General features: G+C 44.2%; 1 protein-coding gene across 1 annotated transcript; it reads left to right on the top strand.

Annotated features, from left to right (window-relative positions):
- The first annotated feature begins 4,080 nt into the window (after nt 1-4,080).
- LOC123770984 (trypsin-1) lies at nt 4,081-23,786 on the top strand. Its single transcript, XM_045763153.2, has 6 exons — nt 4,081-5,060; nt 7,152-7,320; nt 11,223-11,431; nt 17,717-17,820; nt 21,012-21,137; nt 22,536-23,786. The coding sequence occupies exons 1-6, from the start codon at nt 4,538-4,540 to the stop codon at nt 22,716-22,718; spliced, it is 1,314 nt and encodes a 437-aa protein (XP_045619109.2). The 5' UTR covers nt 4,081-4,537; the 3' UTR covers nt 22,719-23,786.
- The last annotated feature ends 1,377 nt before the right edge of the window (nt 23,787-25,163 follow it).

Here is a 25,163-nt window from a genome sequence, read left to right as displayed (position 1 = left end):
TGCATAATTTACTTTTGTTGTTACTAGAGCTCTCTAAGATTAGAATTTCAACCGGGTTACGAGGCACACCCAATAAATAAACCCAGTAATCGACTCTTAATCTTCAATGGGTACTATCGAATAGTCTTACAATGTCTCTATAGTTGGTTGTAGATTTCACAATTAGTATATTGTGAAATCCCGGCAGATCTACTGTGACGATGAGAGGTTACTCCACCTGTTCCATCACGCCGGAGTACTGGATGCAGTGACCACGAGGTTTACTTTGCATGCATGATCCACCTGTTTACTACACCCGTGTCCGTGCTAGTCTTGGAAGGATTCTTCTGACCAGTTAAGATTAAGTTTCTTACAATTAACCAATACTAGTGTAGCCTACTAACCAATTTATTTAATTATTCCCCATTTTAAATAAGTAAGTTTAGCAATATTAAATCAACTTCCCAAAATTTATGAAGTGGTAACACCTGGCAGGAATATAATAAATTATACAGTCCACTAAATATGAGCAAATCTTAATATAACAAATATCTGCTGTGAAATTTTCACAGGGGGATACAGTTGAGGGCAGGGGGATACGGTTGAGAGTTCGAGGGATATGGTTGATAGTTGGGGATATGGTTGATAGTTGAGGGATATGGGTTAAGGCGAGTGGGATATGGTTTAGGGTCGGGGGATACTGTTGAGGACAGAGGAATATGGTTGAGGGCGGTGGGAATAATATTGCAGGAGGGAGGGATACGACTGAGGGGGGGGGGGAATGGTTGAAGGCGGGGGGGGGGGGGGTTATTTCGTGAGCAGGTGGGATATGGTTGAGGGCAGGAGGGATATGGTTGAGGGCTGGGATGATATGGTTGAGGGCGGGGATGATTTGGTTGAGGACGGGGATGATTTGGTTGAGGGCGGGGATGATTTGGTTGAGGGAGGGGATGATTTGGTTGAGGGAGGGGATGATTTGGTTGAGAGCAGGGGACACGGTTGAGGGCGGGGATGATATAGTTGAGGGCGGGGATGATATGGTTGTGGGCGGGGGCATATGGTTGAGGACGGGGATGATATGGTTGAGGGCGGGGATGATATGGTTGAGGGCGGGGATGATATGGTTGAGGGCGGGGATGATATGGTTGAGTGAGGGGATGATATGGTTGAGTGAGGGGATGATATGGTTCAGGCTGGGGGACACGGTTGAGGGCGGGGATTATATGGTTGAGGGAGGGGATAATATGGTTGAGGGCGGGGATGATATGGTTGAGGGCGGGGATGGTATGGTTGAGGACGGGGATGGTATGGTTGAGGGCGGGGATGGTATGGTTGAGGGCGGGGATGATATGGTTGAGGGCGGGAATGGTATGGTTGAGAGCGGGGATGGTATGGTTGAGTGCGGGGGATGATATCGTTGAGGGCGGGGATGATATCGTTGAGGGCGGGGATGATATCGTTGAGGGCGGGGATGGTATGGTTGAGGGCGGGGATGGTATGGTTGAGGGCGGGGATGATATGGTTGAGGGCGGGGATGGTATGGTTGAGGGCGGGGATGGTATGGTTGAGGGCGGGGATGGTATGGTTGAGGGCGGGGGATGATATCGTTGAGGGCGGGGGATGATATCGTTGAGGGCGGGGGATGATATCGTTGAGGGCGGGGGATGATATCGTTGAGGGCGGGGGATGATATCGTTGAGGGCGGGGGATGATATCGTTGAGGGCGGGGGATGATATTGTTGAGGGCGGGGGAGGGTTATGGCTGAAGGCGGGGATGATATGGTTGAGGGCGGGGATGATTCGGTTGAGAGCGGGGATGATATGGTTGAGGGCGGAGATGATATGGTTGAGGGCGGAAAGGAATATGATTGAGGGGGGGGGTAATAGTTGTGGGCGGGGTACATGGGTGAGGGCGGAAAGGAATATGATTGAGGGGGGGGGGTATGGTTGAGGACGGGGTATATGGTTGAGGTGGGGGGGGGGTATGGTTGAGGGCGGGGTATATGGTTGAGGTGGAGGGGGGTAATGGTTGTGGGCGGGGTATATTGTTGAGGTGGGGGGGGTAATGGTTGAGGGCGGGGTATATGGTTGAGGTGGGGGGGTAATGGTTGTGGGCTGGGTATATGGTTGAGGTATGGGGGGGTAATGGTTGAGGGCGGGGTATATGGTTGAGGTGGGGGGGGGTAATGGTTGAGGGCGGGGTATATGGTTGAGGTGGGGGCGTAATGGTTGTGGGCGGGGTATATGGTTGAGGTGGAGGGGGGGTAATGGTTGTTGGCAGGGTATATGGTTGAGCTGGAGGGGGGTAATGGTTGAGGGCGGGGTATATGGTTGAGGTGGAGGGGTGGTAATGGTTGTTGGCTGGGTATATGGTTGAGGTGGAGGGGGGTAATGGTTGAGGGCGGGGTATATGGTTGAGGTGGAGGGGGGGTAATGGTTGAGGGCGGGGTATATGGTTGAGGTGGGGAGATAATGGTTGTGGGCTGGGTATATGGTTGAGGTGGGGGGGGTAATGGTTGTGGGCGGGTATATGGTTGAGGGAAGGGGGTATGGTTGAGGAGGTGGGGGTATGGTTGAGGGGGGGGTATGGTTGAAGGCGGGGTATATGGCTGACGTGGGGGGGGGGGTAATGGTTGTGTGCGGGGTATATGGTTGAGGTGGGGGGGGGGGGGTAATGGTTGTGGGCGGGGTATATAGTTGAGGTAGTGGGGGGTAATGGTTGTGTGCGGGGTATATAGTTGAGGTAGTGGGGGGTAATGGTTGTGGGCGGGGTATATAGTTGAGGTAGTGGGGGGTAATGGTTGTGTGCGGGGTATATAGTTGAGGTAGTGGGGGGTAATGGTTGTGTGCGGGGTATATAGTTGAGGTGGGGGGGTATTTGTTGTGGGCGGGTATATGGTTGAGGGGAGGGGGTATGGTTGAGGGGAGGGGGTATGGTTGAGGGGAGGGGGTATGGTTGAGGGGGGGTATATGGTTGAGGGGGAGGGGGTAATGGTTTTGGGCGGGTAATGGTCTTGGGCGGGGTATATGGTTGAAGTGGGGGGTATGGTTGAGGGCGGGGTATATGGTTGAGGGCGGGGTATATGGTTGAGGGCGGGGTATATGGTTGAGTTGGGGGGGGTAAGATTGAGGGCGGGGTGTATGGTTGAGGCGGGGGGGGGGGGGGGTTATGGTTGAGGGCGGGTTGGCATGCAAAATTTTCCATTCACTGGTAACAATGGTCGAATAGATTATTACGTCCTGCTTGACCTGACCTCACTCTCTCTCACACACACACACACACACACACACACACACACACACACACACACACACACACACACACACACACAATAACAGACGGGGCGGGGATGTACTTTATCAGTACACACTGTTGATTGACAGTGTAGAGGCGGGACCAAAGAGCTAGAGCTCAACCCCGTCAAGCACAATTAGGTAAGTACTTAGTCTAGGGATGACCGGGTATAATAATTGCTAATACTGAGTGACTCTTAATATAATGCTTTATATAAATATTATGAATCATAATAGCATTAATAATTAATATTTTACAGCTCCTTTATTTAATAGATTTTATTTATATTCGTTAATTTTAATTAGCTGTATCATCACAATTAAGGCTAAACTGAAGAAGAATACAATAATTAGTGTTTACTAAAAGGCTCAAAGGCCACAAGGAAATTATTTACCTGCTGTAAAAGGCTATATAATTATATGATATAATTTTCTCATCATAACTATTGCTATTATTCCTTGATCTGAAGCATGATACATTCTCACTTCAAAAATTATGTACAAAAATGTTATTTATATCACCTGATCAACCAGACTGTGACTCATGCGTGAATAGTCACGTGAGCACCAACATCTCCTGGTGACTGAACGCCGAGTAGTCACGTGAGCACCAACACCCCCTGGTGACTGAGCGCCGAGTAGTCACGTGAGCACCAACACCCCCTGGTGACTGAGCGCCGAGTAGTCACGTGAGCACCAACACCCCCTGGTGACTGAACGCCACGTAGCGTGAGACCTGAGTTTCCACGTTTTCTGTTTTTGGTGGATATTCCTGCGCGAGGTTAATGCTCTTGACGTGGCAGGAGCGCCGGGTCCTCACCACTAGTGTAATAACGGCTCGTTTATGAGGAAGGAGCAAGGACTTGTGTGTTGTTTGACAGATATTGTGTCTTGGTGAACAGTGAGTAATTCCAACGGATTGGAAGGAAGGTTGAAGGAACTGAATATTTCTCTTACATTGCTTCGTCATATATTACAACAAGCAAACTTCAGTGAAATGTTTCATTGAGGAAGTTTTGAGCTAATGCGACAATAGTCATCGAGAACGGCCGCTAGTTTCCTTGGCATTGATAAGTGTACATATTTCATTTTATAGTTTTGTTTAAGAACTGACATGAATGAATAAATATATGCACTAACCGTTGTACTGCCGTCAGCTCGTTGTATGCGGTAAGCCCTATATGTACACATGAAGTGATAAGAGCTTCTATTGAGTTGTCGACTTGAGTAAATTTGCATACGCAACTTGAGAATTTGCAGGAATATGAAGTATTTTTTGGGTATTGGTATATTGATTGTGGTGTTGGGTGGGCCAGTACTACCTGCTGGCGGCCCTGCCCTAGACATGGCCAGGGTTATGTTCCCTGCTGGCATCCACCCGGCCACTTATCCTCCAAACTTTCAAGCTTATACGTCTGAAGTGGACACCGACGACAACCGCTTATATGGAAGCAGGCAACCGGTAACCAGTACTAGACATGTTGACGAAGCCCACAACGCTACACACGGGCAACACACTCGATTGGAAACCTTGAAACGCATATTAGATGGCGATGCTGCTGATGCAGAGATCATCCAGTTCTATCGGCTTACACGAGAGTACTCCAGCATCCGCGACCTTCTAAATAACTTAAAGCTGAGAGAAAGCGAGGCAAACGTCTTGCCCGCCGGCAGTGTGTCTGGTATGGGTGATGGACAACGGCGATCACCGGCTGGCAAGAGGAAGGTGGAACACACTGAACAACTTGACGACGACGACGACGACGCCGCCAACTACGATGCTCTTGGTACGTACGTCCGTATTATTGTAATGGTTCTGGATTTAAGACATATTGGCCATATCTTCTAATGATTACCCTTTATCACCCATAACAATGTTATTGATCAATAAATATTTGAGCAATATATAAAAAAAATTGACAAACGTCTTGCGTCTACCTTATACATACCATTATCCATATCTCGAGAGTCGTGATTCTTTATATCGCCCCAATTATCAGGAGGGAGGGAGTGAGTGTTATCAGGGAAAGCACCAAGCCATTACCACTATATAGCACTTGGAGGGATAAGTATTTGGGATAGGACGAAGGAATGTTGCCCCACCACTTGGGAGGTTGGTGATTGAACGCAGACCTGCATGAAGTGAGATCGTCGCTCTACGTCCAGCCTAAGTGGTTGAGACCCATTATCAGGCGTAAACGTGAAGCTAGTGTGAAGTTCTCGGAAGGCATAAGGTGCTTTAAAATAGGATAAAAGATGGAACAATGTTAAAGCAATTTTGCTCTATATATTAAAATAGAGCTTCAAATGCCGGTCAAACAAAGAGGAAGGTCGTTGCTTTGCCAACCAGTTTCGACCAATTGTCATTTTAAGAATTTGACCCAATTGAGTTCGACTTTGGTTATGCTTAAGTGCCTTGTAAACTTTTAACTAGTATAATTTAATTATTAATTTGTAGGGTAAAAGGTAATCAATTTATACGGATAAATATAAGGCGTTTTCTACTATACAGTTCATTTTAAAGTCGGACTTAATGGTACTAAACTTTTTTAAAAATTGAGCGGATAACGTCAGATCTGCAGCCATCGCACAGTATATAGAGGATGTTGATTTAGCATTAATGCTAAACAATGTTAGCGTGCCTGACCTCGTCAGTAGCGTTATTTTCCCCTTGTAAACGCCAATGGGGCAGGTGCACCAATGGGGGCACAACCAGTGCCCCCATTGGTGACTGGGAATCAATGACACATATAGTGACATTGGAAATCGGTGTCACTAAACATGCTACTCATAAAATAGCCTAAACATAGGTCTATGAAATTTAAATTTCTGGGCAAATATTTTTATCCTAAGCTGTACTAGGATATAAAGAGTTGGCGTTATCTATTTTAAATATCATGTAGGGTAAAATGAAACGTTATTATGATTTATATAGTTCAATTCTATTACAGTATGTTACTAAATTTCATAATACTGAGAGCTTAAGAGTATTCTTAGACTAGGAGTAAATATTAACTGTTTGAAGTGACAATTATCATATTTATTCAATTGTTAAAATATTATGGTGAGGCTACATCTGGATTGGTTGAAATGGTTAAGTCAACAGAACTCTTCTAAATTAGAGTTGAAGGTTAAACATATGTCCGTTCATCACGGTAGTATAACATTTTTATTCAAACATTTAATTGAATAGTTCTTAATTTTGAATGGAAGTGCTGCTTTAGATTGAATGATATATAAATGTTGCAAATATACATGATTTTTAGGAGGTATTCGGGCAAAAATTGGAACATGTAAAGCAGATGCACTTACGCGTGTATTTCGATGAAGCCTATGTATCGCTTACTAATATTTAGAAAAAATTGTTTTCATGGAAAGGGATAAACCTAAATTTAAACACAAATAACGCATACATTGAAATCAAGGAAACTTAATATCTGAAGATCCTTGAAACAAGACGGCGTGCGTGTGGGGGCCAGCCCCAGGGTGCTGGCTCAAGATTTTGAGGGAAACATTTTATGACTCGCATTTTTTTTTTTAATACGAAACTAGTTTAGAGTCCACGAATTTAAATATTTCTTTCCTTGGCTAGTGAAGAAAATAAAATGAGTTGTACATATATATACTTTATAAATACAAATAAAAAAATATGGACCCTAAATTTTAAAAAGGCATCCATAAAGTTTGAACATCGGATAATTAACTTGTGAATCGGTTTATTTACAGTAAATATTTTTAGCATGAAGTTTTTTTGCCTAGTTAAGCTATTTTGAGGTAAAGTGGACCTTAATCCCTGAATGCTCCATCTTGCTTCAGCGTTCCATTTTCCCTATGAGGAAAATCCGTGTGTTTACTTGTTTCCCCCTTCGGTGTTGAAGGATGTGGCATGAGCAACGTGCAGGCGAGGATCCTCGGGGGAAAGCTGTCGTCGTCAGGAGACTGGCCCTGGCAAGCTGCGCTCGTCCACGTGCCCTCCAAGTCAGCCTTCTGTGGGGCGTCCCTTATCGGCAAGCAATTTGTCCTCACCGCTGCTCACTGCACCAATGTGTGAGTTAGTTGATCTTCCTTGTGTACACATACGAAGCCTGTAATAATTTAACATCTTGTACTATTTCTTTTAGATATAACATAATGAACCCAGTTACAAATAACATGGAATAATGTTTTAGTCTCCTATACTAATTTAACACTGAATAAAGTGCTTATTAGTCTGGCAATCATTTGCAATATAGCCTGTAAGCCTATCGTGATTCTTAATTTGATTAATGCACCTGCAACGCAAGCGTATTGTCTAGATTTACTGAAGTAGCTGATGGAGAGTTATATACCTGAATACGGCTTCGCACCTTTTAACCAACTTAGTTCTCTATATACCATCTTTAATTTATTTCTGATATCGGCAGGGAATTGCCTGTAATTACTGTACAACTAGAACAAATGAATATAAAAGACGATGGAGAAATGTCGCATTTGCTTAACATACCACGAATTCCTCTCCTCAAGCAGTTATTATTGTTCAGTTTCAATGTGCAGTTCTCACTGGCTGAAACAAAAGTTAACAGTATGAATGGCAATTTGATTTCAGGTAATATCTCTGGCGCAGTCACATTGTGACTTGTTACAGCGCTTGATACCTTGAACAGGCGTAAATGTGCATTACTGTGCACATATAGTAAAAAGTCAAAGGGTTTGGGTAAGACGTTGCTTGTGCTAATATACAACCATCTCATTAATGGTGAATTAGTGTGAAAGTCTATCATATTGATAGATTTTGTAATGTTAAATGTTAAGCGCTTGATCCAGTGAACTAGTTTCTAAAAATACCGATTTTATAAACGTGTAAATGTACATAACTTGCAGTTACATTTATCTTTCATGTTCTTTAAAGAATAAAAGATGAGTGCAAGAAATTAAGTTATCACAAGTTCGTGTTAAGACAGTTGCAGTCTAGAAGACATTGGCAGATAAAATTGTGGCATGTAGAATGAATAAAATATATTTGGTTAGCACTAAAGATGTATACAGTCCGTAAAACCTTAATTATTTGGAACTAGATGTACCTGAACATGCGTTGCTGAGCCACAGCAGCCCTCCTGTCCCCCCACCCCATCCTCCCCACCACTCCTCTCCCCCCCCCCCATCCTCGCCACCACTTCCCCCCCCCCCATTCCCCTACCCATCAGACTACCGCTGGAGGGGGTCACCCTTGGGGGTGGCAAGCTGGGTGTCCAAGCTGGGGCGAGGGGTGGGGGCGGGGGTTAAAAAGGTCTTGCACAGGCTTGGAAGAATGTACAATGCAGTATGGAAAGAGGGGAGGGGGTGAGTGCAACTTTGAGGCTGCTCGGGAAGGTAATATCCATTGGCACCCGACCCCACGTTTGAAAGAATGATGCACGATACCAAATGACTTCACACAACCACGTGACAACCAGGCCTCTTGTTGGACCGAGATGAAAATTTGGGTTCGGTAGTCCTGGCTACATTAAACCCAGACCAGGCATTTTCTTTGGCTACCCATAACTGATCCTCGCCACTCCCCTCCCGGTTTTGTAGGGTTAAGTCCCAAGCCTCCATTGGTGAGGCCTCGTCACCTGGAGTGCCTCCATATTTAGTTGCGACAACTGTGCTTTTTATTCCCTCCTTAGTAGAGTCCCACCTCGCCTAAAGACTCGTGATTCCTTCTAACACTCCTCGGTTCCATGATTTGTTTATGCTACGTGGCCTATTTGTCGTGATCATTTGTCGTGGGGAGCCGGTCGGCCGAGCGGGATTTGTGATCCTGTGGTCCTGGGTTCGATCCCAGGCGCCGCAGAGAAACAATGGGCAGAGTTTTTCACCCTATGCCCCTGTTACCTAGCAGTAAAATAGGTACCTGGGTGTTAGTCAGCTGTCACGGGCTGCTTCCTGGGGTGGAGGCCTGGTCGAGGACCGGGCCGCGGGGACACTAAAAAAAAAAAAAAAAAGCCCCGAAATCATCTCTAAGATCACCATACTGTTGATTTAAAAATGCATAAGCACGTATATTCGGTAGGTACCCCATTTTGTTGAAAACTCGCCTGGATTTTCATATGCATTGTTGCATATTCTCGAGGCAGCCGGACGCATAGCTACTTTTTCTTGCATTTGGTGAGTTTGGCGCAAGATTAATAAATCTCTCGACAGAACCTTCCCCATGGAGGTAGTTTACATAACACCCCCCCCCCCTCTTGCCAACTCCGGTAGGATCTTTCTCTCATAATTCATGTCGGTACCTGGTGCCTCGTTTAGGGTTATCCACTATCTACACCTCTGCAATACATGTTCACAACTTGGACATAGGGTCCACAAAGTACAGTAGCGAGAAGTCCCTTTGCCCTTTTTGTGGTGACCGGCAGCCCACTCTAAGATGGGTTGCTCTTCTCCCAAAGCTCACTGATAAACTGTGCCAAGGACGCTCTGAATTCTCCTGCACAATTCTTGTAAAATATATATGAACAAACCATCCTCGTTATAAAACTCCCGATCATGTCTTCCCCTGCCATGGCTTGTATCGCACTACTCTCCCTTGCCTCCTTCCCTTCCAACGTTCACAACTTTTTCAAAGCCTTGGAACCACAACCATTCCACTAGTTTCTCTTTGATCTGAGACCAAGGATCACCAACCTACATTTCCTTTCTTGTTTCCCAGCCTTTAACTACCTACCTTATTTGTACCACTTCTCCACCTCCCTCTTCCATATCCACTGTGACCTTCACCTCTCCTGCCATCTCTTCTCAGCCCGCCCCTCTGTCTTCTGGCCCTGATCGACAAAGGACCGTCCAGGCAGATATCTAACTGATATATTCTCGTAACCATGTTGATGATATCCACTGTCGTTCCCCATCCCTGCCTGAGACTGGAGACTGGAGGCTGTAGTGCATTACGCAGCTGCTTGCAAGCACGTGTCAGAAATGTAAACTCTTCCTCCCCCAGCAGGTAAATAGGTTTGTCATTGTTCCTGTCTCTCCTCCCATCTCGGTAGTGGCGTCTATTTGCCTCACTAAGGATGCTCCCATAACCCTTCATTCCACCACTGGTGCTCTGTCCTTGCTCAGCCCCACTTCCTCCACGCTATGACCCTCTCGACTCGCATGCGCTCTTTCCCAATATCCTCTTGACTATCTTCGCTGGATAATGGCCCCCTTGCCCTAATTTAACTGACCAATGGTTTTTCCTAGGTGCCTATGTCCATTGCTCTTAGACTTTTATCCCCATTATCTCTGTTCTTTACCATGTCGATATTTCGGTGGAATATGTGGCTTTTATGCCAGTTGTCATGAACTCCTAGTCTGTGTTCACCTCGGTGTCTAGCAGCCGATGCTTGGCGCTTATCCTATTCACTTGTGATGAGGCGGAGGTTAAGTCTGTTGCACTGGCAAGTCGAAGCAGCGTGTGTATTCTTGACTTGGTCTATGGCTGTTAAAAACTATTTACATTACCCACAAGACTAGCAAGAAACGTGCCCATTTTGCCAAGAGTAACAGAGCCAGTTACTAATAGTTAAAGGGTATTAAAAACTCGTCAGTTTCTTCATTTCTTCCAACTAGTATAGTTTGAAACTGCAACATCAATTAATCTTGAATCAGAAGTTCGTAAATGTAACTAGCTGCAAGTCGTCCAAAAGGTAATGTAAAAAGATTTCGGCTTGTTAATTTGGAGCACATGGTGAACTTTGAGAATAGTAAGTGTTGAAAGTGGAGGATCGTTCTAAATTATTAGCTTCTTATTCTGACAGTTAGGTTAGCAGGTATTTAAAATGGAAAAAAATCTTAGGAATATTTAAAACATTACAATATTTTAGAATTTATACACAAGAGTTAATATAGATTATTAACTTCCATTTTTTCTTACCGTAGTGTCTAGGGTACTATGTAATAGAACTAAGGGCGAGTTGGATAATATAATGTTAATATTGTCTATTGGTTTACAGGCTGTCGGTGCGCCACATCAATGTGATGCTTGGTGGTCACGACGTTACTCTCGACACGGAGGAAGGTCGACAAGTCTACTCCATCTCTCATATTATCCTTCATGAAAAGTTTAATGCCAAGAACCTGGCTAATGACGTGGCTCTCATAAGGCTCTCGGAGCCCGTCAACATGACCCACAGGATACGTCCTGTGTGTCTCCCAGATACCGGTAAGTCTTTCACATGTCTACATAACTTAAAGCTAGGAGAAATTGCCACAAGATTAAATAATCCGGTTTTGTAATTTTAAGCTATTGGCTTCATGCACCTCTTTTTCCACCTCTTGGCGCTTTATCCACTGTTTGTACCCCCGCCTCTGTCCTATCTTTCTTCCTCAGACTTTCCTTCACTTTTTGCATTTGGCCTTCCAGCCCAGTATCCCTCCTTCTCCAAAACACTTGTTGCCATTCTCGGTCTACCTCCTTGTACCTTGACATAACTACATCTGCCTGAAAAGTACGCCTGGTTCCTCTCCCTCACTGGTGGGTAGCGCTTTTGACCAAATACGTTTTCCTTGTTCCTGTATCTCCTCCCTTCTCGGCAGCGGAGCTGACTGACCTCATGGGAGTTCTTGGTGCTAAACCTGGTGCTGACCACGATCGGGAGCGTCCACGCTGCAGTTTGTACTTTCTCAGCCCTCGTTTACTGCTCCTACCCGGGACCACTCCCTTCCTGGACGTTATTGGAACCCCATGTTCCTTGCCACAAGCCACTCGACCCACCAATCTCTGTTGACATTACCTCTGCCCTCACCAACCCTCTGATTTCCCATATTGTTCCCTGTATACCTCCTTTTGCTATTCTCTTGCTTCGGTGCTGGTTTAAGGAGCTAATTCTTTTCACCGTGCACCCTACTCTTACCTGGCAGTGTCGTTACTTCCCTTCTCACTAGTTCGTTTTTTCTCGGACGCCTTCCTAGATGCTGGCTTCAACTCGGTTCCTTGCTGTGCTACCCGTGTCACATGGTGCCGTTTCTTAGCAGATTTTGATTTGTTCTCTAATTTTATGCCATAAGTGCATGGTCTGGAAAACGTTCCGAAGCCGGGAAATTCCCGAATCTTTAGTTGTTCTGGAGGGTATAAGTGGTAGCTCACAAGGCCATCTGGTTGGCTAAATGTGAGTTGGAAATCCTACGTGTCCTCCACTACTGACCGTCTTCTCCGTTATATCCAGAAGAGAATTGGCAGGATTTATGGTAAATCTGTTCAACATGACTTCTGTCAATCATTCTTCGTGGTTCCATTGTTGCAGATCGTGTAGAGAATAAAATGGGTTTTAATTAGGATTCGATAATTCTTTTCTTTACTTTTAAGCCCCAATTATGGAATCTTGTGCATTAGACTTTTGTACAATCCTCCACCATTCCTGTAACTCGTAACTACTGTTGAATTCAATCCACCTGATCCCTCTGCAATTCGTCAGTGGCAGGCACAGACGGTATTGAGATACTCGGTCCTCTCGTGTGCATTGTGCAGTATATGGTGCATGTGTGACTGTATTTGAAAAACTGCTTCAGTCCCGAAGTCTGGCTCAACCAGTTGATTTTTCTAGATAGAAAACCCGGTAAACCAGGGTCTTCCAACTAAGGATTTTAGTTCCATTGTCCTAACAAATTGCTTGTAAGCTTTTTGAACATAGTTACTCGTGCTGGCAAGATATACTCCACTCCTGCCTATAAAGGTGTACTTCCCCCCCCCCCCCCCTTGTACATAGTCCAGAACCCCATAGTTTTATTTGATTGTTTTAAGGAAAAAATAAAGCCAGAATATTTTTTTGGTTAAAAGTGGGATGGAGGTTACGAATCCCAACCTGTGAGGCAAGATGGCTGAAACGCAAAGGAAAGAGGAATCTTTTTCCGCCAGAAGCAGGGACACTGGGTTTCTGGGAAAGATGGAATTAAGATTGGCTAGCCGCCTGGAGCGCGCCAATTAGAACGTCACCGCCCTCGTGGTCAGCAGGCGACTGGAACAGCTTGACTGCATTACTAGCGTTAGTCATGACCGGCGCACCATTTTCTCTCCAAGCTAGTAGTCTAATCCGTGAAGAGGACATCAGCTAGTAAAATAAATCAAAGGCGGTGTAGACACCGAGCAACTGTCAAAGAATTGTCCAAACCACGAGAAGTGGGACTTAAAAGGCCCAAGGTCTCTGTTTGACAGGAGGGCAGGCTGGAAAGGGCAACAGAGTGGCCTTCAAGCCGCTCTGAGTTTGAAACTACAGCAAACAAACGGTCCTGGTAGACGAATGGCCGGTTGCGAGGAAACCTGGTAATGTAAACTCGAAGAACACCGCCCTGCAATGGGGACAGCCGATGGGAGTGCATTTGGAGCGAAGTTTTACATTTTTTAGAAATTTAAGTTTTGGTATTAAAGGCTTCGGCGGGAATGCGGTTCCATGGTTTTATAACCCTGTGATCGAAAAATGCATGGAAACACTGATTGGGCTGAAGTTGAATCTCAGGTTACATTACTTTTGACCATGTGGTGGTGTAGTGGACAAGGGCGTGCAGCCCGTCCTCCCAACCCATCCTTGACTCGGTATTTACATCCAGCGGTCGACCCCACAGACGCATTCAAATTTTTTTAAATGCTGTTCATTCAAAACGGGAATGTTCTCAAATATAAATTATAACAGCATACTAGCTGTACCCGGCCACGCGTTGCTGTGGCTCGGCAATGCATATGCATTGCAGAGCCATATACCCCTTCCCCCGTCTCCCAGTTCTTCCCACCATTCCCCTCTCCTGTCCCCTCGTCCTCCCAACCATCACCTACTACTCCCCTGTCCCCTTATCCTTCCTACCATTCACAATGTCCCATCATCCTCCCCACCATCCCCCACTCCCCTGGCACCCCCCCATTCTCCATTCCCGTCTCATCCTCCCCATCATTCCCCACTCCCGTTCCCTTGTCCTCCCCCATCATTCCCCACTCCCTTGTCCGATGCATTCCCAAATGATTTGATGTTCCCATCACTGAAATATAAGGTTAAACATAAGGAAAAAAAATGGAAAACAATACTCGTGAAATAAACGGTATGGTAAATACAGCTAGATTCCAACAGTTACGTAAAATTAAATTGAAATGAAATTTTTGAAAATTCAATTTCAGTGCAATCAGATACTTTAAAATGGTATCGTAACATAATTATAGCGTGTATTGCTCTAACGCCCAACAGATAAAGTGGTTTCTCAAAAACATGTTTTTCCTCGCAGGTGAGGCATGTATATAGGTGTAAAAACCGTGCCGATTCGAATGCAACGTTGTCAAAATTTGAAAGCAATCGGTGAAGAACTTTCGGAGATTAGTGATTTTGAACAAACGGACATTGACATTTTTATTTATATAGATTGTGCATATATAGGCATAGGTTAGGTGTTAAGGTTCTGTTGGCGATTATTTGTAGTATGTGGGTGACGCATTTATAGCGTTGTGGTTCGAACAGAACTCGTCAGTGAAGCAAAAGTTCTGGAAGTGTTCGAACAAAATCATTAAAGTCTTATGTAAATGGTATCATTCATAAACAAGGGGGTTTGGCAAGTGCATGGAATTGCTTTTAGGTCTTTGTTTGGAGGACGGGCTGCATCCTCTAAAGACGCAAAAGTGATTCCATGTACATGCCAAACCCGCCGTTTATGTATGAAAACATGTTTCCACAAGACTCTCAACTGATTTTGTTCAAACGTTTCCAGAAAAAGTGCTTCACTGACGAATTTTGTTCGAACCACAACGCTATAAATGCTTAATCCAAGTACTACAAATACAAATAAACGCAAATAGAAACTAAACACCTACCCTAATCTAGCCTATACCTCTATATGCACAATATTCTAATATAATACTAGCTGTACCCGGCTACACGTTGCTGTGGTTCGCAAACGGCAACCTTCCTCCGTCCCCTCGTCCTTCTAACCATTCCCCACTCCCCCGTCCCCTCGTCCTCCCTACCTTTCCCCCCCCCCCACCCACTCACCCCGTCCACCTCATCCTCCACACCATTACCCCATCCCCTGTCCCATCGTCCTCCCCACAGTCCCCCCACTCCCATCCCCTCGTCCTCTCCACCATTCTCCACTCCCTCGTCCGATGCATTCCGAAATGATCTAATGTTCTCATCGGGAGACGGGGAACATCAAATGAACTGATGCTCCAATTGCCTATATATAAAAAGTTAAAGAAACGAAATGAAAAATGATGAAAAAATTCAACTTTACTCACGAAATGAATGGTATGGTAAACACAACTGAACTTTATGCTATTCTCTCTGCCCTTCGTCTCCTGTTTTCCTTGTCAATCTTCTTTTGTAGTTGTCGTTGACTCTTGTAGTGCCCTCGCGGCTCTCGGGTCATCTAATACAGTCCATTCAGTGGTCGTAGAGATTCACCATTGGCTGTTTAAATTCCAGTAAATATAAATAGGTTGAGATTTCCTAGGTTCCCATCCATATTGGTCTCTTTAAACGAGCGTGTGGACGTTGCCACTAGTGAAGCTGTCTGCTCTTGTTCCATCTCCCGTAAAGGTATTCCCTATTCAGACTTGCTCAGTTATTCCATCCTTACCCAGTTATTCCATCCTTACCCATTGGCAGGTTTGTCTTCTGTTACCAGTAACAAACTGTTCTCTAAAGAGTGGTCTCCTCGTTGCCTTCCTCCATAACCAGTGGTGGTAAACAGCATGGGTGAGGCTGTGTATTGGCCATGCGCGCTTAACTCATGGTCACTTAATGGAATGCCGCCCTGCACCTTATTGTCCAAATTGCATTGTCCCTCTTATGGTCGTGCATATCCTTGTTGAATGTCCTGACTTCCAGGACGAGCATGTCTTACTTTCCGACTGTCCCTCACGGTCGCTTGTCCCTCGGTAGAATTCTTGGCGAATTGGATACTTTTGAACTGGATAATTCGCCTTGTGCGTTTCTGTTCTCGTATTGGCATCCTTGGGGATATTTAGCGCCCTCTGATTATTCTGCACATTTGATACTATATAACCTTCACGGTTTGGTGCCTTTGGTGCCGGTTTGTCAATGCAATCGGTAACATTGAAATAGAATCGTAACATACTTGGTATAGCGCATGTTGCTGTTACGTGCAACAGATGGTGCCGTTTCTTAATGTGTGTACCTGTCACAGGTGTGGCATCTATACTTAGGAAATGAATGGTATATTAAACACTACTCAATTCCAACGCAATGTCACAGAAAATAATCAAAATGAAAATAAATCGAAATTTATGAAAATTCAGTTAATCAGTGCAATCTGAAACATTGAAGTGGAATGGGTTTCTAATCCTCCCTATGGCTCCTCCCGATTTTCTCATAGGTACATCACGTTAATTGATTTCATTGTGCAGGGTCAAAATTTTGCAACTACGCACATACGTGTAAAATGTCCGGATTTTCAGGATGGTAGTTTTGCTGTCCTAGTCTCTCCGTCACTTGTCCCTCGGTACAATCCTTGGCGAGTCTCTTGTTGCTTGCCTTTTCCCTTTTTGTCCTCTTACTGGCATCCTGAGGGATGTTTGACACCTTGTGAACATATTGCGACAGTGATGCATTGTAATCCCTGCCTGGAGACAACTACTAGCCCGGCGCTAGTTATAATCTTGCGTTACAGCTTGTGTAAAATTTGTAATATCTTTCGCAGCATATACCATAGTGGTGAGCCGGGACAATCACTCTCCAGTAAAACATTCACAGTAGCACCTACTGCTTCATAGTAATATGTAAAGGGCTTTTTGAGTACTTTTAAAACACTAATGTTCCGTATGTCTTTTGTCCACCTTCCTGGTATTTCGCTCATCCACTCAACCTTGAATAAATTAAAACAATTTTCATTTAAAATCTAAACGTCCTCATGAAATTCCTATTTACAAAAATTTGCACTCGACAACTTTAATATTTCTGAATTTATTTTGATATAACCTCCTTGCACCAGCCGCCCACCATTCATGACTTTCTTCAACTTTTAGCTTATCTAAATATTGATCTTTGGATGTTCAAAGATTACAGTTAAATTTAGTGATTGATACTAGTAGGACTTCCACACATACCTCTTGCCTCATCTCTTCAGGGATCCTAGTATCCACATACTTCAGGTCTGTCCCATACATAAGACACCAAGTTCACATTCTTAGTATTCTTATGAAGACCTTCCTCGAGCCATCCGTATGGACTGGACGGTGACCTGTCATGGGGACATGACACAACGCTGGACTACTTGTACATAAACTTCTAACTTGTTACACAAGCAATATTTGGATGTGCTTTATATACTGTGTGACGCTTTATCACTTTAAAATTATTTTATAAATGTCTTATCCTTCCTTTCAGAAACATTTTATACTTGCTTTAATCATGCTTTCCCGGTCTATAAAATATAAACTGTAAGAGGGCAGCACCCAGAAAGTACAGCATTTTGACTATTCCTGAAGTGTTAAGAATCTGTATCTGAAATTCAGACTGGGACGTTCCGCTGGCTGAGGGAGCTAATGTCGTGACTGGAATTGTAGCTGGTTGGGGCCTTACCAGAGAGGGAGGACTCCCATCCCCGGTTCTTCTCCAGGTAGGTCTTAGAGATTTTGTACACTCCCGTGCATCGTGCAGCACTTACACTCCTCCTCCTCCTCTTCCTCCTCATACCTCGTGCCTCTGTAACGAATTATAAAATTGGCTTAACTGTGTTGGTAATTTTCCGGTACACTTTTATAAAGTTACTAGCTGTACCCGGCCACGTGTTGCTGTGGCTCAGCAACGCATGTGTTGCTGAGCGACAGCAACCTTCCCCTCTCTCCTAGTCCTCCCAACCATTCCCTCCTTCCCCCGTCCTCCCAATCAATCCCATTCCCCCATCCTCTTGTCCTCCCCACCATTCCCCACTCCACTGTCCCCTCGTCTTCCCCACGATTACCCACTCCACCATCCCCTCGCCCTCCCTACCATTCCCCCCGTCCCCTCTTCCCCACCATCCCCCCCCCTCCCCTTGTCCTCCCCACTAGTCTCAATTCATCCGTTCCCTCGTCCCCACCATCCCCAACTTCTCCATCCCCTCGTCCTCCCCAGCATTACCTCCCACCCCCAGTCCTCATTCACCCCACCATCTCCCACTCTCTTCCCCTTGTCCTCCCCTCTTCCTTGTCCGAGGAATTCCCAAATGATCTGATCTGACTTTCTTATCAGAAAATTGGGAACATAAACTGATCTGATGTTCCCATCATTGAAAAATAAGAACAGCTTAAAAAACGAAATGAAAAGCAATGAAAAAATAAAAAATAAACTATACTCACGAAATGAATTGTGTGGTAATCAACACAGCTCAATTCCAGTGCAATGGTAAACAATAATTAAATCAAAATGAAAATAAATCGAAATCTATGAAAATTCAATTTATCAATGCAATCGGAAACATTTAAATGGAATTGTAACATGTGTAGTATAGCGTGTGTTGCTCTTACGTGCAACAGATAATGCTGTTTTTCAAAGAAAAACATGTTTTTACTTATCACAGGTGACACCTATATAGTAGCTATATAAAGACGCGTGCATATTTGAATGGAACGTTGTCAAAATTTCAAGGCGGTCGGTGAAGAACTTTCGGAGAGTAGTGTGTGTTGCTCTGCCAAACAGATAGCGATGTTTTTCAAAAAAAGCATGATTTTTTAATGTCACAGGTGAGGCATGTATATAGTAAGTATATAAAAACACTCTGCTTTTCGAATGCAACGTTGTCAAAATTTCAAAGCAATCGGTAAAACGGTTTAAAGATTTCCTTCACATGGAAAAACACATGACAGTCTTTCAAAATATGCATGATTTTTCCTGTCACAGACGTGACATCAATATAGTTTGTATATAAAAACCTGCTCGGATGCAAATGGAACGTTGTGTGAAAATTTCAAAGCAATCGGTGAAGAACTTTCAGAGATTTGAGATTTTGAACAAACGAACATTTCCATTTTTATTTATATAGATGTCTAACAATATTTAAAAAATGGTTTATAGGTAAAAATGTGACATTGCTGAGGCGAGATGGTCTGTTCTCCAGGGTGGGGGTTTTCAGGTTATTTGTCTGGCTTATAATTGTGGTGTTGCGCGGGTATCTTAGGAAAGGGGTGGGGGGGGGGGGTAGTTTTTTTTACACAATACTAGAATTTGCCAGATTTTTTACCTTTAATTTTTTTACCCGATATATCTGAATTTACCTGATGGCCACTCTGTAGTTTCGATGAAAACGAAGCCTGCTGCTTGTCAAAGAATCCACCCCCCCCCCCGCATGTGTCCTGATGATTTTATCTATTTGTCTTAAATTGTTGCAGGGTTTTGGTGGGTAGGTGGATCCACGGGTTAGGTTAGGTTACCTTGTGGGGCAAATGGCGTCATGGCTTTTAGTCCTACACTGTGGCTAGAATAATATTCTCATAGTTCGTGTTGCACGTTTCATAGTAGTGGTAGTCTGGATCAATATTAAATTTCTTAAATATTTTAAGTTTCGATGAGATCAGCCCTCCCATGTTTGGCTTACAATGTTGTTTAGCCTTGTGGCCCTCAGTCCAACCACTTGGCTGGACGGTCCAGTCCCGCTTCATGCAAGTTGGCGTTCAATCCCTAACCATCAAAGTGGTTGGGCACCATTCCTTTCCACCCGTCCCATCCCAAATCCTTATCTTGATAATTTCAAAGTGTTGTATTGTCGAAGTGGCTTGATTCCCCCTGATAATTCCCTCCCTACCTGTGGCCCTCGCCCGTTCCTGGTATGGTACTATACATGGTCCTGAAATTATATTTGTCTAGTGTTTGACTTTCTCAAAGCATTCTCTGAAGACGAAGTTTCCATGCTTGAATACAATAATCAAAGTGCACAAGTGCAATTAGAACAAATTTATACAGTTGAATAACTACCTTATTTTCCCCGAGATCAGAGTTGCATTGACTATTCCCAGGAATTTATTTTTACTGCAGCTCCCAGTTGTCGTATTCTTCATAACTCCACTTCAATGAAATAGGTCAACTGTGTTGGTTATTTGTTATCCGTACAGCAAATTTATACACGCATTAACTTCATTAACAAATAATGATTTATATGCATTCCCTTCGGAATTGTGCAGTAAAGCATTTTCCTGAAAGTGGCTTTAATGCATTTGTTGTTGGTTTCATTGTTCCTGGGTAGATGCTGTTGGTTTCTGGTGGCGGTAATTTGTACTAGTACGTAGGTGAAGCATTTTCAGCGTTGTGGTTCGAACAAATGTCGTCAGCGTAGCACCTGTTCCGGAAGTGTTCGGCCGTCATCAGTAGTCTCGTGTAAAGTTTTTCATAAAAGGAATTTGGCGGCTGCATGGAATGAAGTCTGGCCTTTGTTTGAGGACGGGCAGCCTGAGCAGGGGAGAGGAAAGAACGAAGCTATAGGTCTCTTTCAAAACGTGAAGTAAGCAAATTTTTTTCGTGGTACTGTCAAATCATAATCTAACATTTGGTTTACAATTTCGCAACTTACTACCTGCAAGAAACGTTTAAAAGTGCAGTATCTAGAAAGATTACTTGTCTTTAAACCTGATATTTCTTGTCAAAACACTTCTCTGATAAGTCAAGGGGCAGATAACGAGTTATTACATTTTTTTCATTGTTACACTAAATGTTTACACTGCCTCCGTCAGCCTCCATCAGTCTTCACATATAACTATTGTACAGACGAGCATCATCAGTACCATGCTCATGTGCAGGTAGTGCTGGATGCTGGCTTACAGATGTTACTCCTCACAGGTCAATCTGCCGTTCCTGAGGCTTGAGGAGTGCAGACGACGCTATGAAGGAATCGCTGCAATCTCGTCGAAAATGCTCTGTACTCTCCATAGCTTTGCTGATGGTGTTAGTAAAGACTCTTGCAAGGTGAGTTTGATGTGTGCTCTTGTGCTGACCACCACTAAAACTTCACATTGAAAAATTATTGGTTATGCAGTACAAATCTTACCGCATTGATTTTAAAAGTTTACCTTATAGTTTTATGTCCGGGGACAGGCAGCCAGTGTGTTCTTACACAATAGGCTTGTGTAGAGTTCTTGCCCCTTCCCCCTTGTCCAACCACTTGGCCTGGACAGTAGAGCGACGGTCTCGCGTCATGCAGGTCGGCGTTCATTCCCCGACCGTACAAGTGGTTGGGCACCATTCCTTCCCCACCCCCCCCATCCCATCTCAAATCCTTATCCTGTCCCCTTCCCAGTGCTATATAGTCGTAATGACTTGGTGCTTTACCCTGATAGATCCCTTCCCCTCCCCCCTTTCCAGGTCGAATTCCTGACCCCGCGCAGGATGCCAGGGGAACTGGTGGCAGAGTGGACAGAACACTGGACGCGTGATTCTGTGGTCCCGGGTTCAATCCTGGACGCCGGCGAGAAACACAGGCAGACTTTTTCACCCCGATGCCCCTGTTACCTAGCAGTAAATAGGTACCTGGGAGTTAGTCGGCTGTCACAGGCTGCTTCCTGGGAGGGTGGAGGCCTGGTAGAGAATCGGGCCGCGGGGACACAAAGCCCCGAAATCGTCTAAATATAACAAAAAGATGCAACCCCACAACAAGCTAACTCCTGGTACTTGTTTAAAAGTGAATAGGACGCTAGGTGACGGCAAATACTCCTAACCATTTGTCCCGCCCGGGATTCGAACCCGGAACTCTTGATTGAAGGCGAGAACAAACCCGACTATACAAATTGAACCCAAAATAGAGTAGAAGACGTGGGGTGGGGTGGGGGGGGGGGGGTTTGTGCTAACAAACTGCCTGTATGCTAGGACAGGCAGGACAAATTGAGGTCGAAATTTAGACACGCCTGGATGAGGTGTCGGCAGTCTGCTGCACTGATTATGTACCTCAATTCTAGTTAATTAAAACTAATACTAGACTGAGTTTTCAGAATTGTTGGCAGTTTTCTTGCAAATATTTAAAAATATTTGATTATTATAAGCCCTCTTCAATATTCTTGTCGAACCATATCATACAAATTGTTAGTCCCTGAAAACTATTAACAGTCAAATTGATTTTCTCAATGTTCTGCATTGCTGAATAGTTAAATTTCTTTGCTAATCTATATTGTTAATTTGTATGGGTCACTGCCTCAGTTTTTAAAATATCAATCATGCTTTCCATTGAGAATATTTGCTGAAACGTTAATAGTAAACTTTTGAACACCTTCGGTATTGCGTTCTCAGTAGACCGAATAAGTGGCCTAAATTTATTAATTGCAACATTTCCCTAAATTTATTATATATTGTGATTAATATTGTTTTGGTAAGGGTGATTCTGGCGGTGCCCTGATCACGGAGGACGCAGGAGGGCGGTGGACGCAGGTGGGCATCGTCAGCTTCGGGTACGGGTGTGGGCGCCAGGGGTACCCCGGGGTGTACACCAGGGTCACCCAGTACCTTGCCTGGATATACCTCAAAATTATTCAGCTGGACGCTGAATCAGAGTCCTGAAGTCTTAAGTTACTAGCAATTGTGAACATAGCTACCTATCATTTGGCTTCTATGATTTAAGTAGAGAAACATTCCTGTTTTAACTAGTTTATTACATGGTAACTATTTGAAATTTGGTTAATTTTTTGTAAAATAATTTTATTAATGGAAAGACATTGTAATTTTCAAATTTTGGTGTTCTCTCCAAATACACGAAACATGACGAAATGGTAACAAATGATTAGTTCCATGTGATTTTAGTGATTTTTAGCAATATGCTAATAAGTTTGTTTTTAAATTAAATAAGTGTTAAAACTATTAAATTGCTTAAGAGAGAGAAGGGATATATTCTATTTCAAACTAGTTTACAAATTAAAGATTTTAAATCTAAATGATCTTTTTCCATGACTGGGGGGGGGGGGGAGATCCTAGTTTCCTCTCTAGTACTTTATCCTTGTAGATGGCAAGTAAAACGTCAAAATGATTCTGATGCATGTCAGGTCCTCGGCGAAATAGACATTAGCAAATGTTATACATTTAAATTCTAAGAGCAATTCTGGCTGTTAGGTTTATTTTTGCATTTGAATTATTTTTCACCGCCATTACCTCCCCACTCCCTCCCAGCGGAACAAAAAATTAAAATTTCATAGATGTTGGGGGGGGTGTGCGAATGAACAGTCGTTAGGATTTTTGCTTGACGTTGGTCCCTGGTACCAAACCACTTGACTTCATATTGTTTCGAGCACATTTGCCTACATAAGCATTTTTTCACATTTTCAGTTGTGTATATATATATTATATATTGAAATAATTTTAAATGGCTGAAGTCTGGAACCATAGACGAAATGACTGAACCTGATATTTTTAATTTAATTCATAGTACGTGTTGAGTGTCTCGACAATGATATACAATAGACGAGGTAAACAGTCACTTGCCCTATGCTTCCAGACCTGTTAGGCACTTTTCTTAGAGTAGTAAACGCAAAAGTTGATGTATATTTTTGCCTGAACTTGAGATTCATTCAATGTTTCTATTTACTATCTGTTGTAAAATGACACATGTGACTTGCATTAAATTTGTTTTATTAAGTTTCTCGTTTTATTGTAAAGAAAACTTTATGCTTGTATTTTACAAAACTTGGTTAGCTCGGGTACCTATGTACTACTAGGTGAATAGACGCATTAGGTGAAAGTGGTATCCAAACCTTTCTTCACTATACTGAGCTGTAGATAAATTACGTTGAGGCTCTGCTGTTGGACGGTTTCCTGCAATCACTCCTGTAGTTAAATTCTAGTATTAATTCCAGTTTACAAATATCCTTTACCTTCAATAAGTACAGCACAGATCACGTTGTTCACCTCCTTCAGAGTTGCCCGTCCTGGGAATCCCCTCACTTTCCAGCCCATCGTCGTGGTGAGGGGGAAGATGAGGGGGCGCTTGGTGGCCGGGTGTCAGTGTGATGCTCCATTGGGACATGTTCTCCATTTTTTTTAAGCCTTGTGCTCCTGCTGCCGTCTTTACTAATTTTGCTGGCCGTTTTTTTTCCTCTCCGTCTTTACTTTTCTGATTGTTCATGCCTGCCAACATGGTGCCGTTAGAGTATATGTTCAGTTGAATTCCGTTTAGACGCCGGGTGATTGGGAAGGTGCGGTCTCCTATAGAACTGTACTACCCGACGTTGTCGAGCGAGGGGAAAAAGTTTCTCACTGCCTTCGTTGCTGAACCCAATCTGGACAGAGATGGACTGGCTGGCCTTGAAGTGACAATTGCGGGGTGTGCACGATGCACCTCTGGGGTGGGAGGGGGGGCCATATCTGCTTCCCAGGCCCATAATTGTGACTCCATGGTGGGTGTGGGGACTTAATAGTGGATGCAGTTATTTTCTTGATCATTCTATACCGACTTGACACTCATTCAACTTAGACTCGTAGGGTGGGTGACAAGGCGCGCCCCCCCCCACGTCTTAATATGATGGAAATCCGGATTGTATAGCCCCTACTACGTTGGGCCCAGACAAAGCTGCTAATCTGGTTCTTCAGACTGACACTGATCTCCTCCCACCTCTGAGTTGAGCCCCAAGTCCCCCAGTGGTGACCACCTCATCACCTGGCGTAACTCTCTCTCGTAACGACTGTGCCTTTTAACCCCCCCCCCACTATCCTTTTACTGGGGGTGCTCGCCACCCTCGCCCCCCACACTCGAACACACAAGATTCCTTCCCCGTCTACTGTGTTCCACCCCCTCCCCGCTCAGCTCGTTGTCGCCGTGTGGGGGCTTAGTGGACACTGCCGGAGTGTGATGCTCCTTGGGACAGTCCTCTGTCCTTTTTCTAGCCTTGTGCTCCTGCTGCCGTCCTCTCCAATTCTGCTGGGCATCTTTTCCTTTTCCTTCTGTTTCGTTTTTCTCCCCCCTCTTCTCCTATCTGCTTGCCGTTTCCTGCCGAACTTTTGCTCGTTCTGGTTCTT

This window comes from Procambarus clarkii, chromosome 65 (genome assembly GCF_040958095.1).
Source record: "Procambarus clarkii isolate CNS0578487 chromosome 65, FALCON_Pclarkii_2.0, whole genome shotgun sequence".
Taxonomy (NCBI): Eukaryota; Metazoa; Arthropoda; class Malacostraca; order Decapoda; family Cambaridae; genus Procambarus; species Procambarus clarkii.
Note: the sequence above shows the minus strand (reverse complement) of the source record. Positions and strands in the feature narration are given on the sequence as shown.

Excerpts from the sequence above, each read along its gene's own strand:
- LOC123770984 (XM_045763153.2), top strand. The coding sequence starts at position 4,538 with ATGAAGTATTTTTTGGGTATTGGTATATTGATTGTGGTGTTGGGTGGG. Across the intron at positions 7,321-11,222 it reads GCTGCTCACTGCACCAATGT|GCTGTCGGTGCGCCACATCA; the intron begins GTGAGTTAGTTG and ends ATTGGTTTACAG. Across the intron at positions 17,821-21,011 it reads CATCCCCGGTTCTTCTCCAG|GTCAATCTGCCGTTCCTGAG; the intron begins GTAGGTCTTAGA and ends TACTCCTCACAG.